The 14,075-nt window shown below is 40.2% G+C and overlaps 2 protein-coding genes across 5 annotated transcripts in view; one reads left to right on the forward strand and one right to left on the reverse strand.

The window, feature by feature from the left end:
• CRIM1 (cysteine rich transmembrane BMP regulator 1) overlaps positions 1–11,698 on the forward strand; it is a 204,006-nt gene extending 192,308 nt beyond the window's left edge. For both annotated transcript variants that reach the window (XM_061168559.1, XM_061168558.1), the window contains 3 exons: positions 4,397–4,519; positions 7,545–7,735; positions 9,242–11,698. In XM_061168559.1, coding sequence (XP_061024542.1) covers positions 4,397–4,519; positions 7,545–7,735; positions 9,242–9,418 — 491 coding nt within the window. In that variant the 3' untranslated portion in view covers positions 9,419–11,698. The remainder of the gene's footprint in view (positions 1–4,396; positions 4,520–7,544; positions 7,736–9,241) is intronic.
• Positions 11,699–11,756: 58 nt separating this feature from the next.
• The window catches only part of FEZ2 (fasciculation and elongation protein zeta 2), a 50,117-nt gene continuing 47,798 nt past the window's right edge, over positions 11,757–14,075 (reverse strand). For 2 of the 3 annotated variants that reach the window (XM_061168561.1, XM_061168560.1), the window contains one exon: positions 12,996–13,919. In XM_061168561.1, the coding sequence (XP_061024544.1) occupies positions 13,903–13,919 (17 nt within the window). In that variant the 3' untranslated portion in view covers positions 12,996–13,902. Of the gene's footprint in view, positions 11,945–12,995; positions 13,920–14,075 lie in introns of those variants that run through there. The other variant, XR_009697208.1, reaches the window with a different exon arrangement.

Genomic DNA, 14,075 nt, shown 5'->3' on the forward strand with positions numbered 1-14,075 from the left:
CTGGAGTTCAGGAGAGAAATGGGAGATGGATCTATAAACTTGAATGTTGTCAGCCACAGGCGGTTTTTAAGCCTTGAGACCGGACAAGGTCACTCAAGGAGTGAGTGGATATAGAGAGGAAAAGGGAGCCTGGGACTGAGCCCAGGAACCCTCCAACTTTGGGATCTGGGCAGGTGGGGAGGGACTGGCAGAGGAAACAGAGAATGAGCCCCTGCCACCCAGGAAGCAACTGAGAGAGCTATGACCTGGGAGCCACATGGAGAGAGGGGAGGAGGAGTGCTGTTGGGTGACATCAGGTGAGAAGCAGGGACTGCTGTGTATTCAGCGTTGTCCTAGTCGTCGTGACGAGAGCCATTTCCGTACAGTGGTGGCGGCAAAGTCTACTTAGAGTGGTTTCTAGAGAGAAGGGGAGGGGGTGAATTGGAGACAACCATTACACAGCCCAGTTACAGACCACGAGTGCTAAGTTCACAGATAGGATTTTCCTGTAGAGTAGAGGGGGGCCTTGGAGGCTTTCACTGAAAGATTGAGCTAGACCTTGAAAAACAGTGGGTTATCTTAATTGGAGTGAAAGGGTAATCTAACCAAAGACCCTGAGACAGAAAGGTCAAGGCCAAATGCCCCTGGAATAGGGAGTTCTAGTAGCGGGAAATAAGGACAGAGAAGATGACTTTGGTCAAGATTTTTAGGGCCTTGTCAATTGGAGAGGTAGATTTTGTCCTTTGTCCTTCGTGGCTCATTTTTGAGCAGATGAAACACAAGACCATGGAGGTGTTTTGGGGAGCCAAACAGTAATCTGTAGGAGGACTGAAGCAGGGAGAGACCAGAAGCCAGGACAGCTGTGACTTGCACTGTAGACATCCCAGGTGTGTGATGATTAGGACCCAAATTCAGGTGATGGCAGCAGGAATGGAGGGAAAGATCCACTCTCCTCGGTTGCGAGTTCAATAGAGGAAAGAGTGCAGGTTTCACTAACATCCTGCTCATAACTAGAGATTTCTCCAACGACTTCTCAGTCAGCATTTACTGTTGGATTGGAATTTAATTTCTGTTAAGTCCCCCTTCTGCTTCTGATGTATTATTCATGAATCATTTCTCCATCTTATCTCACCAAATTTTGCAGTCAGGCGAGCTCTGCCACCTTACATTTGATTAAGTGTGGCCCGCCAGGAAGCCTGGATTCCTGTCCCGTTTTTCTCCTGGGCCCTCTGAAGTTTCAGGTTGCCGATTCTCACCTGGAAAGCTCAAGCTACCTGGCTTTGTCCCCTATGCACATCAGCTAACGTTCTGAATAGCCTCACCTTTACAAAGCACTTTCCCCTTCTGCCATCTTTGGATACAAGTACCAGACCTGTGAACTGATTTGCTGGTTAGTACTTGTCCCATTTTATAGAAAACTGAGGGTCAGAAAAGTTAAGTGAATTATCCAAAGCCATGCAGCTAGTTAGCAGACGACCCAGGAGTCCCCAGTCCTAAGTTGACTTGTGGTTCCATCTCCCAGAAAATGGTGTCCTCACCTTGTAAGCCCCAAGCACCCTGCCCCATATCCAGAAAAGGACATTTTAAGGAGGGTGGCTCTTACAATGGGCCAGGTGCCTCTGACTGTAAAATGCATCCCCAGTAAGTTGTCTTAGGTTCCTCTGAAGTTCAGGTCAAATCTGACCCCAGTTGTAATTCTTTAATTGTGACCAAGTGCCCGTGATCTGTGCCACCTGGCCAGGTAAAGTTTTGTGTCACTCCCCTGGCCCTGTCATCCACAATGCCAACAGCTTTATAAAGGGCTCTTGTAGTAAATGCCGGAAGGGTTCTATTTTAGAGTTGGGGTTGAATGCAGTCTTTGGCCATGGCAGGCCTGGGCCTAGGCATGGAAACACAGCAGCACCCACACTTCTTTTTGTTTCTTCAAGCAGTTTTTTTGCTGAAAGATTTATCCTTTTTGGCAAAACTGCTCAGAGGTGGCTTCCCTCTTATGTTCACATCAAAGGGAAATGACACTCTCCCCTTAGACTTGAGGGCTCTGAACTAGAGCTTTGAGTATTTTATGATAAAGAAGGAGGCGTGGGTAGATTTTAATCAGAGCCGAACTGAGTTTAGTGGAGCAAACTGGTCCAGAGGACAGGCCATGAGCTGCCAGACGGTGAGAAGTAACTCATCATGAGAGGCCCATGAGGGCAGGACTGGTCCTGCTCACAACTGTATCCCCCAAACTTAGGCCAGTGCCTGCCACATAGGAAATACTTGGGAAATATTTGCTGAACAATGGTGATTAAGTAATCACTGAGTAAGACATCCTCCTCCATCCTAGGTAGATCCTTCCAACTTTCCCCTCTGTTGCCAAGGAGAGCCTTTCTAAGCACCTGTGGGAAGAGAACTCACACTGTCAAGTCTGTGTTGTTTGTAGGGTTTCACTGAAATCTACCTGTAGGCAGGTATGGGGCACAAGAATTTCAAAGCTGCTTGCCTGCTGCTGTCACTCAGGAAAGACCGTGAGCTGAACTGAATTGACCCCTGAGCTGAACTGAATTGACCCCAGCCCTGGGAGTCTCCGCAGAGGTCTTTGCTGCTTAGCTGCTGACATTCACAGGTTTTCGGCATGGATCTCATGTTAGCCTTTTCTCCCGAGGCCTCAGAAGGCAGTGGCAGGTCAGCCCCTGTTGTGATAGGGAAGCTCAAGGCTGTGCGCTGGACCAGACAGGGCAGGGGCTCAGGGTGCCCTGGCACTGAAAGATGTCACGTAAATGTCAAGGGGGTTTTCTTCCCAAATTCCTCCAGGAAATTGGTATCACATATCGAGATGTCTCAGTGGGCGAGCTGAACGCCATCCCTACACACACCCACCCCGGACCTATTGAGTCAGGACCTGTGAGCATCAGCACATTTTATAAGCTCCTCAGGTGATGCAGATATGATAGAAAAGTTTGCAATCACTAGTTTATACTCAGACCCCTGCTTCTGTGAATGAAAATGTTTTCAATAACTTCTCTTTTTAATTCTAGAGTTTTTAGAGACCTATTGAACCTTTCAAAACTCTAAGCGTGTCTAGTTCTTGCCGTGTTTGAGGTCTTATAATTTAAGTAAGAAAAGCTAAAGCCAAATGACTTTATTCTTAGGGGCAATAGGAAGACCTGGGCTTTGGAATCACAGAACTGGATTGGAAGCCCAGCTCTGCTGGTTCCTGGGTGCATAATCTTGGGCAATTTCTTAACGTCTTAGCATTTATTTCCCTGGCAGGTGCTCAGTTAACTCACAGTGGAAGTTTAGCACGTACTCTATTCTCTATCACTCTTCCCTTCTCTCAGATTTATCCTTTTTAAAGTTCACTTCTTGAAAGGCTGGTAACTTTGGGATAGACAGTGATCACTGTGAGCAGAGAGGATTTTCTTTTAACTTATATAACGTATTTCATGTATTTTATTTTGGACTAAATTAGGCTGTATATTAGTGAGTATTTCGTATTACCAATGTTGGGTAACCTTATTATAAAAATCAGTTAATAATATGGCAGGCCCTGGCCAAGAAGTACATGATTAAGCCTGACTTCTATTGTTATATTTTGAAAACAGAGGTTCTTAAGAATTACTTCTTTTAAAAGTTGGCTAATTATTGTTAGCCACATGAAGTAGGGATACACAGATATTTATGTAGGAACCAAGGAAAGCTTTGGATTTTCTCACTGGTCCCTTTAGAACTCGGCTTCAAAAAAAAAAAAAATCCTGATATTGGAGATTACTGAATATCATTCTTCTCAGTTTTGTTTCATGTTGTAGTATCTTGTTGACCAAAGTGTCTATATGATCGAGTTAGGTAATATTAATATGTTTACTCAAGATCAGTTTCCAATCTACATGGTTCCAGGAATAACATAGTAGACATTTAAGACTTAAATCGGGCAGCCCCTCATGAGCTCTGCCAACATCCATTCCCATTGAGGGGAAGGGAGTGGAGGGGAAATGAATAAAGAATGGAAGATGCTTTAACTTTTTCACTTCCTGTGACATATTTCATATAAATGATTCAACACTCATTTATTAAAGAGCAAGTTATTAAAGTATAATTTAGCAGATGGAAAGTAAAAGAAATCCTTTCATTTCAGCCAGTGACCATCAGCTTGCACGAATCTGTAGAGCCAACAGCATTTGTCATGAAAAAGCAGAGCTTCTGACCCAGGTGGAGGAGTAATCTTCTCCCATCTTTTTAAATGGTTATAGGACATGTTTCCCACCCCTACAAAGCTAGTAACTCTCTAGCATTAATGATGTCAAGGTGGAAACTGGATCTTTCATGTCCCAGGACATGTTGTGTTGTACTGAATGCACCGTCCATTTGGATTGAGGAGACAAGTCATCAATAAGGAGCCCATCCATCATCTCTTATGAAAAATGTCCCCTTCTTTTAGAAATGTATGTCCCGGAACCAACCAATATACCCATTGAGAAGACAAATCATCGTGGAGAGATTGACCTGGAGGTTCCCCTGTGGCCCACACCTAGTGAAAATGACATTATCCATATCCCCAGAGGTAAGTGCCAAAGTCAGCTGAGATCTGTCTAGTCTTGTGTATGGTTTACTTTTTTTTTTTTTAATTTTCAAAACTTCTTTTGGGTAACCTTTTAAAATACGTGCCCAAGTAAGTTCAAATAACCACTCCAAGAAAGACCTGCTTGGCTGTAACATATTTAACAACCCAGGATGATGAAATAAGTCTGCAGCTAAGTGGGTAAAATGCCTCTTTTCTGGTCCCACATGCTCAGAGGCTTAATGATGATGGAAAGAAATATGTCCCTGGTCATAAGAGCTTCTTGGTATCTGGAATTTCTAAGCCATCTCTCAAAGGTATGTGTGTGAATAAACTTTGTAAGCAGAGTAATAATAAATTACTCACTTGTCCCTGTGGATTCTGTACTAAGCATTTATGCATTAGGTTACCCTCTACTTCCAGGTAGTTTTCACTCCATGAGGAGTTCAGTTTATTACTAATGTGTTGATGTTTCCACTCGTCAGGCTTAGTCCATGTGTTTTTTTTTTTTCCCCTTGCTCTGTCCTTTTAGTCATGTGTAATAGAGATGTTATTCTGCCTCTCAGCAGCTAAGTGGTAAAGCAAGGCCAAGTTCCTGTCAATCTTGCCTTCTCTCTAAAAGTAGTCCTCTTGATCAAAAGAGTATAAGCTTGCTCTTAGTCATGACTCAGTACTGCCTCCTGTCTACTCCAAGGACATTTTCAAAATCACTGTTAGACTGTTTTTATATTTCTTTTGGAAGAAGCAGTATTCATTGCTTGAGAGATTAATGGTCTGTTACGCTAGATATTGTGTTATGCTTGGATCAAGCCAGATGACCAGAGCACCAGATTCCTGGACCCATGTTTTGGCTCCTTATATAATCGCTGACTGAATGGTGCTTCGGCATTATGTTTACAGTCATTCAGTCAACAAATATTAGTGCCTACTGTGTGCCACATACTGATCTGGATGCTGAGCTTTAGTCATAAGAATAGCCATATTTATTATGTTACGTTGAGGACTCTGTATTACATAATATTTCTGTTATAAAGACCCTGAGGAGAAATTTCTTCATATATCAGTAGCAAGAAAATTTATGATTCTCCTAAGCAACTGATTTGTTTTAATCTTAAAGACATTGTGAATCTTATTGATGTTGCTTATTTCCATTTTTGCTTTGGCTGCTAGGAAGCTTAAAGCTAATTTTATGGCCTGCTTTTTGCATCAAAACAGAATTTAAGGACTAAATTTTGTAACAGACCTCAACTGAAGCTTCATTTTCCTTTCCCCAAGATTTTCCTTAATTTACTTTTTAATCTTCTTATATGACATATATTCCTAAAAACACTTCCAATATCATTTGGAATGTGGGAAGGTGAAAATTCATTCTTTATTCATTGTGTTTTTGAAACCTGAATTCATCAATAAAATGTTACTTTTACCTTTGGGAATTAGAAACTACTCTTTTTTTTGGCCGCTCCGCACAGCTTCCGGGATCTTAGTTCCCTGGCCAGGGGTGAAACCCGCGCCCTCAGCAGTGAAAGTGCGGACGGGGTCCTAACTACTGGACCACCAGGGAACTCTCCCCTTTGGCATTTTTCTTGATGCTGATAAATATGTTCCCTTTTTTTCCCCCCTTCCTATAAAGTATTACCATCTACACTGTCTAAAATGACTAGGAAGGGTCTCTTCTTCCCGTCCCCCCACATACACACAGAAGGATATTAATTAAAATCTGAGTTTTAAACTATAGACAGTATTAACATCACAAAGCTGTGCCACTTCATGAGCTGAGTTTCCAAAACAATTTAAAAGCAAGTCCTTTTGATTGCATGTGTTCTGCATCTTTCGCTAACCTGGTCTTTGATGCATTTAAAGACATCCTGACTACAGTGGTTTATTTGAAACAAAATAAAAGAAAAATAAGGAAATCTTCAGAGAGTGCTCCTGATTGGTATCTATTTAAATTTGTTATCTCTGTCTGCGGTGTTCATTGCAAGAATGATGATTTAAAGGAAAAGACCATCATTTATAAGAGCAAAATTAAACGTCCCTTGTACAATAACTAAGGCAGGAAAATGATCCAATAGGTCCAGTGAGTTTTCAACAAGTTTATGAAAAGTACAGCATTTTTGCTTAGAGCTCAGTAAACCAGAATATTAACCAAAAGACCAAGCTCTTGATTCTGGCTTGGTTTTTACGAGTACACTACTAATTAGTCTTATCTATTACACTACTAAGTAGAAGCATATACTTTGTCCTAGTCTCCTATTTGTTAGTAAACAGGGAGCTAAGCTGATGTTTCTGCTTCAAAATCTTAGAAGACCATAAAGGTTAACATTAATCAAAATATTTTCAGTAGTCTAATTTTAGTCACTTTTTTAAAAAATGTTTTTTTATTTATTTATTTACTTATTATTTTTGGTTGCATTGGGCCTTTGTTGCTGCGCACAGGCTTTCTCTAGTTGTGGCGAGCGAGGGCTACTCTTCGTTGCAGTGCGCGGGCTTCTCATTGTGGTGGCTTCTCTTGTTGTGGAGCACGGGCTCTAGGTGCGCGGGCTTCAGTAGTTGTGGCACACGGGCTCAGTAGTTGTGGCTTGCGGGCTCTGGAGCACAGGCTCAGTAGTTGTGGCGCATGGCCCTAGTTGCTCCATGGCATGTGGGATCTTCCTGGACCAGGGCTTGAACCCGTGTCCCCTGCATTGGCAGGCGGGTTCTTAACCACTGCACCACCAGGGAAGCCCTAGTCACTTTTTTTAAAGTTTACGTAAGAATTTTCTTATTTTCTTTACTAGCTAGAATCAGCATCATCCTGCCCAATTACTATACCTTCTCACCCTAATATTTTCTTTTTTACATCCATCCCTAAGAGCTCTGCCCTCTCATAAGAGCTCTTTGGATCCACATTAGACTTTAATCATGTTTTAGCCTTAAAGTACTAGGAAGCAATAAAACCACGTTGCTGATCTCTATTTGCAATGTAATTAAAATAATCCTTAAAAATTCTGGTTTAGGTAATAAATGCTTGTAATTTTTTTTCTTCTAGACGTGGGTCCCCTCCAGGTAGATTACAGAGATAATAACAGGCTGCACTCAGGAGAAGATTCTTCACTGGACTCCATTGCCTCAGTTGTGGTTCCCATAATAATAGGCCTCTCTATTATAATAGCATTCCTGTTCATCAATCAGAAGAAACAGTGGATACCACTGCTTTGCTGGTATCGAACACCAACTAAGGTACTGTACTGACAAAGTTTCAGCCTCTTAAACGATCAAACTAGGAAAGTTTGTATGCTTAGATTTCCTTAGTTGCTTGATATCTTCTCTATTAGCCAGTGAAATGTTTACTTTGCTCTTCATAGCTTCAAATGCACATCAAGCTGTGGTGATCAAGATATATAGTATTTGCCCTGGGCTAGATGGCTGGATCAAGTCTCCATAAGTTAATGAATCCTGACCTTTCACAGATCCAATTTCCTGGATTTACTTTAAAGTTTTCAAATAAGCAGATACCCCTGGATTGATTCCTAAGTGATTGTTGTTTATATTAGAAATTAAAACTTGGTCACTTGGTATTTCTCAATCATCTATCGACTTAGAATTGGGAGAGGAAGAAAAAAAATCACAAGGTTAGGGAGATAACACACAGAAGAGGGCAAGAGGAGAGCTAAAAGATCATGACAATGTACAAAAGTCCAAAGGACAGGCAGATGTGTCAAAGGCAGGCACAAAGGGGAAAGGTAGCAAACGATGAAGAGATTGTGTGAAATAATACCAGACAAGGTGGACAGAGTCAGATTTCATATTGCAGGGGAAAGAATGTGTGTTTGTTGTCAATACAAATGCAAAGGGCCTCAATCAGCCTATTTTAAAAAGCAGGAAATAATTCATTTTCATGAAGGGAAATAAATCATAATTCCTTTGAACACTAACTCTACCTTTTGCAGTTTGGTTTTTACTAAAGAAAAAAGATATACAACCTCAAGAATTGAAAACAGCCAATTTATCATCCAGATAATACTTTCACGTAAAATTTCTGTCAGATGGTTATCCTACCTCTGATTTTCTTACAACAAATATGTAAATTGCCTCTGTGCTGGGCACATGCTGGGTCAGGATATAGGGCTGCACAAGACACAGTCCCTACCTGCAAAGCTGGGGAGAGAGCCGCTCATAGTGTGTATGGCTGGATATAGACAGACTGGCCCAACCTGGGATGCTGATTTTTACAGCCTGATAAGAAATGGTCTGTGTATCTTAAAATCTGCCTATCTATCTGGTACCTTCCACTCATCTTTCAACCCTCTTAAGCACTAGTCTGTACTTCAAGGATTTGAAAATAATTATGTCACGTCCATATTTTCTCAGTTCCTTCATCCCCTCCGTTTGACATAATTTATTGACATTTCACCCTTAAACACAGTTTGTCAGTATCCCTCGTAAGAGTATAGTTGGCAGCACTTCCCTGGCGGTCCAGTGGTTAAGGCTCCACACTTCCACTGCAGGGGGCACAGGCTGGATCCCTGGTTGGGGAGCTAAGATACCACGTGCCATGCGGCGCAGCCACAAAAAAAAAAAAAAAGTATAGTTGGCACCAGAGCAGGATGTGAACCCACGTAGGTCTGCCCATCCGTGTGCTGTGATGCTGTTTTCTCACTTGAATGAGGTACTAAATATCTGTTGATCTGAGATATGTAAAGCAGCTAATGCTTTGTGGTTCTTTTTCCTCCTCCCATTAAATAGCCTTCTTCTTTAAATAATCAGCTGGTATCTGTGGACTGCAAGAAAGGAACCCGAGTCCAGGTGGACGGTTCCCAGAGAATGCTGAGAATCGCAGAACCAGACGCCAGATTCAGTGGCTTCTACAGCATGCAAAAACAGAACCACCTACAGGCAGACAATTTCTACCAAACGGTGTGAAGAGAGGCAGTGTGGATGAGGTTTTGAAAGACAGAAAAACGACTCAATCTGCTCTTAAACTAGAATCCGTGCACTTGCTTAGTGGATTGTTTTGGATTGTGACTTGATGTACAGCGCTGAGGACTTCCTGGGCTGGGCTCTGTCGACAGCAGTGTGCAAAACAAGCATTCCCACTCTTCCTCAAGATAACTGACCAAGTGTTGTCTTAGAACCAAAGGTTTTCAAGTTGCTAAGATATATTTGCTTGTAATATAGCTGTAGAGATACTTGGGGACGGGGACAGTGAGTTTGGTTGGGGCGAATGGGTGGGAGGGTGGTGACGGGAAGACAAATTGGTCAGCTTGGCTTGCGGAGAAATCCAGTCCAGTGGCCCAGAGGATATTTTTTTTCCTGTTGCTCGGAAGACTTGCACTGGTTGCTGCAAAGCTCAGGCCTGAGCGAGCAGGAAAACTTTTTGCGATCCAGCTGCCATAACCACCTTAGACTACCAGACGAGCACATCAGACCCTTTTGATAGCCAACCCAGGCCTAAAGCCACATGCTTCTTTTATATACAGTCACAGCTGCAGTAGGTGGTGAGGAAGCAAGAGAAATGGGGTAGCGACGTTTCTCTAAAGCGGGTGATTAAGGATATATACAGTTATACTTTTTGCTGCTTTCTTTTTCTTCCAAGCCAACCAATCAGCCAGTTCCTAGCAGAGTCAGCAAATGAATAAAACCTGAGTCGTTTCTTGATGTGAGCACTGGAGCTTTTCTGACAGCAGTGTGGCAGGAAGGAGAAGAGGGTGAAGGACACCAGGCATTTCTAGGGGCTATACTTCCTTTGTTGTTGCTTTCTTCTGTTCTGTCGGTTGTTCATAGTTTTCGTTGAAGCTCTAGCTTAAGAAGAAACTTTTTTTTAAAAAAAAGACTGTTTGGGGATCTTTTTTTCCTTATTATATACTGATTCTACAAAATAGAAACTACTTCATTTTAATTGTATATTATTCAAGCACCTTTGTTGAAGCTCAAAAAAAAATTATGCCTCTTTAAACTTTAGCAATTATAGGAATATTTATGTAACTATCTTATGCTTCAGAAAAACAAAAGTATTTGTGTGCGTGTGTATATAATATATATGCATATATATTTATACACATACAATTTATGTTTTCCTGTTGAATGTATTTTTATGAGATTTTAACCAGAACAAAAACAAACAGGCATTCCATATCAGTGCTTTTGATCACTTAAATTTTTGATTAACACAAAGTCTCAATCTACTTGCAAGTTTAATTGGGAAGAGAAACGTGTGAGTGTTGGGTGTATGTGTGTTTGTGTGTGTATGCACACGCCTTGAGCAGTCAGCATCGTACCTGCTATGGAGAAGGTATTCCTTTATTAAAATCTTCCTCATTTGGATTTGCTTTTGGTTTTCAATTTGCTCACTAGCCAGAGACCTTGATGGCAGTTTATCTGCATCACTAATCAGCTCCTGGATTTTTTTTTTTTTTTTTTCTTTCAAACAACTGTTTGAAACAACTACTGGAATATTGTCCATTATAAGCTGGAAGTTTGTTGTAGTTTGCCTCAGATATAACTGACTGTATACTATAGTGTTTTAACTTTTCAAACAGCTCTTAGCACTTTTATACTAATTACCCATTTGTTGCATTGATTTTTCTTTTTAAAATGCTTGTTGTGAAAGACACAGATACCCAGTATGCTTAATGTGAAAAGAAAATGTGTTCTGTTTTGTAAAGGAACTTTCAAGTATTGTTGTAAATACTTGGACAGAGGTTGCTGAACTTTAAAAAAAATTAATTTATTATTATAATGACCTAATTTATTAATCTGAAGATTAACCATTTCTTTTGTCTTAGAATATCAAAAAAAAAAAAAAGGAAAAGAAAAAGGTGTTCTAGCTGTTTGCATCAAAGAAAAAAAGATTTATTATCAAGGGGCAATATTTTTATCTCCAAAATAAATTTGTTAATGATATGTTACCAAAATAGACTTACATCAGCCTGATTAGTATAAATTTTTGTTGACAATTAATCCATTCCTGGCATAAAAAGTCTATCAAAAAATTGTAAATGCTTGCTTTTTGTTTTTTCAATCATGGCCATATTATGAAAATACTAACAGGATATAGGACAAGGTGTAAATTTTTTTTATTATTTTAAAGATTTGATTTATCCTGAGTGCTATATCTATTACTCTTTTACTTTGGTTCCTGTTGTGCTCTGTAAAAGAAAAATATAATTTCCTGAAGAATAAAATAGATATATGGCACTTGGAGTGCACTATAGTTCTACAGTTTGTTTTGTTTTCGTCAAAAAAACAAGGCTGTAAGAGGATTACCTGCAACTTGATTCTTGGCAGCAAATAAACACTTTGACTCTAAATCACACAGTGTCACTTTCAAAAAGATTCTGTGTCTGAGATGAGAAAGATGACTCGTCCTTTTACTTTAAAGGCTGTCAGTTCCGGCATCACAAGCAGCCCCAGTGCTTCTCTCAGAAGGCAGGCCTTTCCCAAGGAATCCTTGTTAAAAAAAAAAAAAAAAGGTGTCGTCGTCCCCCCGCCCAGCAATCAAGTGTACAGCACAGGGATGCTGCTGTGAGAGAAACTTAAAACCTACCTGTTGTCAGTCACAGATCAGAAACACGCCCACCTCGTCATTAGTGTCAAACTCATTCATCATGTGTAAGAGAAAGGTTATAGTGGGAAACCCTAGGGTTTTACTGATGCTGAAGAAAGAGGTTACCAAGCAAAACAGGGGAAACCTCATTAAGAGGGGACTTTGAGTTGATAGGAAAAAATAGCATATTTTTCATACATTTCAGAGGCATCAACTTAAGAATGAACTATGAACAGACCACTGTTGAGTCGCTTCAAAAAAAAAATCTCTTTTGACTCTTTAGGATGCCCTCCAAAGTGATATTTTTTCAGTATAAGAATTTTTACAAATTCAGATTAGTTTAAATTATTAATATTATTGTATTAGTATGCCTCTTCATCAATTCAAGGGCAAGGGACAAATTGGTTCCACATATCCGCTTTCAAATAAGACATTAATAAAACAAGGAACCATCTCAAGTTCCACATACTCCTAGAGAACGGCTTAAGTGCCACGCTGGCATCAACTCCAAACTGAGCCACTGCCGTTGCAGTCCTGGTGTCCCAGTTACGGAGCAGAGTCAGGAATACGGGTAGCTCTGTATGCTCACAGATGTTTAAGTGGAGTTTTAAAAGCCCGACAGCAGGTCCTATACAGACTCTACTTACTCTCACGTTGTCAATGGGAAGAAGCTGCCATGGCTGTTAGGAATGTCTCACGGACCCAGAAAAAGAACAGGACTTCCATCATTCCACAGCAGCTTAGCACGATCTGAAAAAAGTCCCTCTCTCCCCTCCTTAGCATCATGAGGCTAATCAAGATTTCACCAGCTCACACGCTGTAATGATGGACAATGTGTGAACAGTGAGGGGAGGGATCCAGCACCGTTAAGGGAAGAAAAAAATCAAAAACTCAAAAATAAAGCTCTCAAGTGTATATTACCTTTTTTTTTTCCCCCAATATTTATTAAATGACATTGACTTGATTGGAACTGGCAAAAGTTTTTCATGACTAGTGATGGATCCATGAGTAGCTGTTTCTAGAATTAGTACTTTAGGAAAACACATAGGCATGAATAAAATATAACAGTAACAGGAAATGGGCAATGCTGCAGCATACAGTTTCTTAAGCACCTCAAAGGATACAAACTCCTTTTAAAGGACACTTCTTCACAGACAAGTGAAATGAAGCATTGAAACCTCTAAAGTTAAACAATACAAGATTCTGAAAGTAAATGGCATCTTAATGGTTAAAATATGAATAATGGTGAAACCCAGCAACCTCTAAAATCAGTCATCTCCAGCTGTTAAGATATTGACTAAGTATTAAGCCAAGACAACGCATATTCTGCTTTCCCTTCTTCCAAGAACACCTCAATTTTTAAGTCTTAGTCTCTCTGGACAATACTGGTAGGTAATATTTACACTGACAATTCTCTTACAAAAAAATCAGTGTTGGTTCTTGCCAGCACTGAAAAATAACGAGTATAAATCTCTCAGTGCTTTGATCTAGTTCTTGAGTGAGTGCAGTTTAGATCTAGAAAGCCTTAAAAACTCAAACAGGCATGAAAAATATAACTGCACGTGCACAATTAACATCACTCCCCCTTACTCTATAAAGCTGGAAAAGAGAAGAGTTCATAATTGTTAGTATTTAACAAAAAACCATCTCTAGAATTCAAAATAGTGCCATAGTTCCCTCGGTTCGTAATATAAAGCATTAGAGAAGGCATGATCTAGTAATACTGAATCACAAACCCAAGTTCAGGTGTCCTGAGTTTCCAATAGCAGGAAGGTAATGGTAGCCAGCTTTCAGAATAATGCTATAAGCAATTTAGTTTGCTGTCCACGGAAGATAAAGCTGTTCCTGAAGTTATGCTGCCCTATGTAGGACACAGAACTAGAGGAAGAAAAACAAAACAAAACAAAAAAAAAACTTTTAAATAGAAATGAATATTTTGTATATATTTACACAAGATGTATATATATACACATTTTTATGTATATACATTTTATATGTATATAAAAAACACCATTAGAACTAAACATTAATGCA

The sequence above is a fragment of the Eubalaena glacialis genome, chromosome 14 (genome assembly GCF_028564815.1).
Source record: "Eubalaena glacialis isolate mEubGla1 chromosome 14, mEubGla1.1.hap2.+ XY, whole genome shotgun sequence".
In the NCBI taxonomy this organism is placed as follows: domain Eukaryota; kingdom Metazoa; phylum Chordata; class Mammalia; order Artiodactyla; family Balaenidae; genus Eubalaena; species Eubalaena glacialis.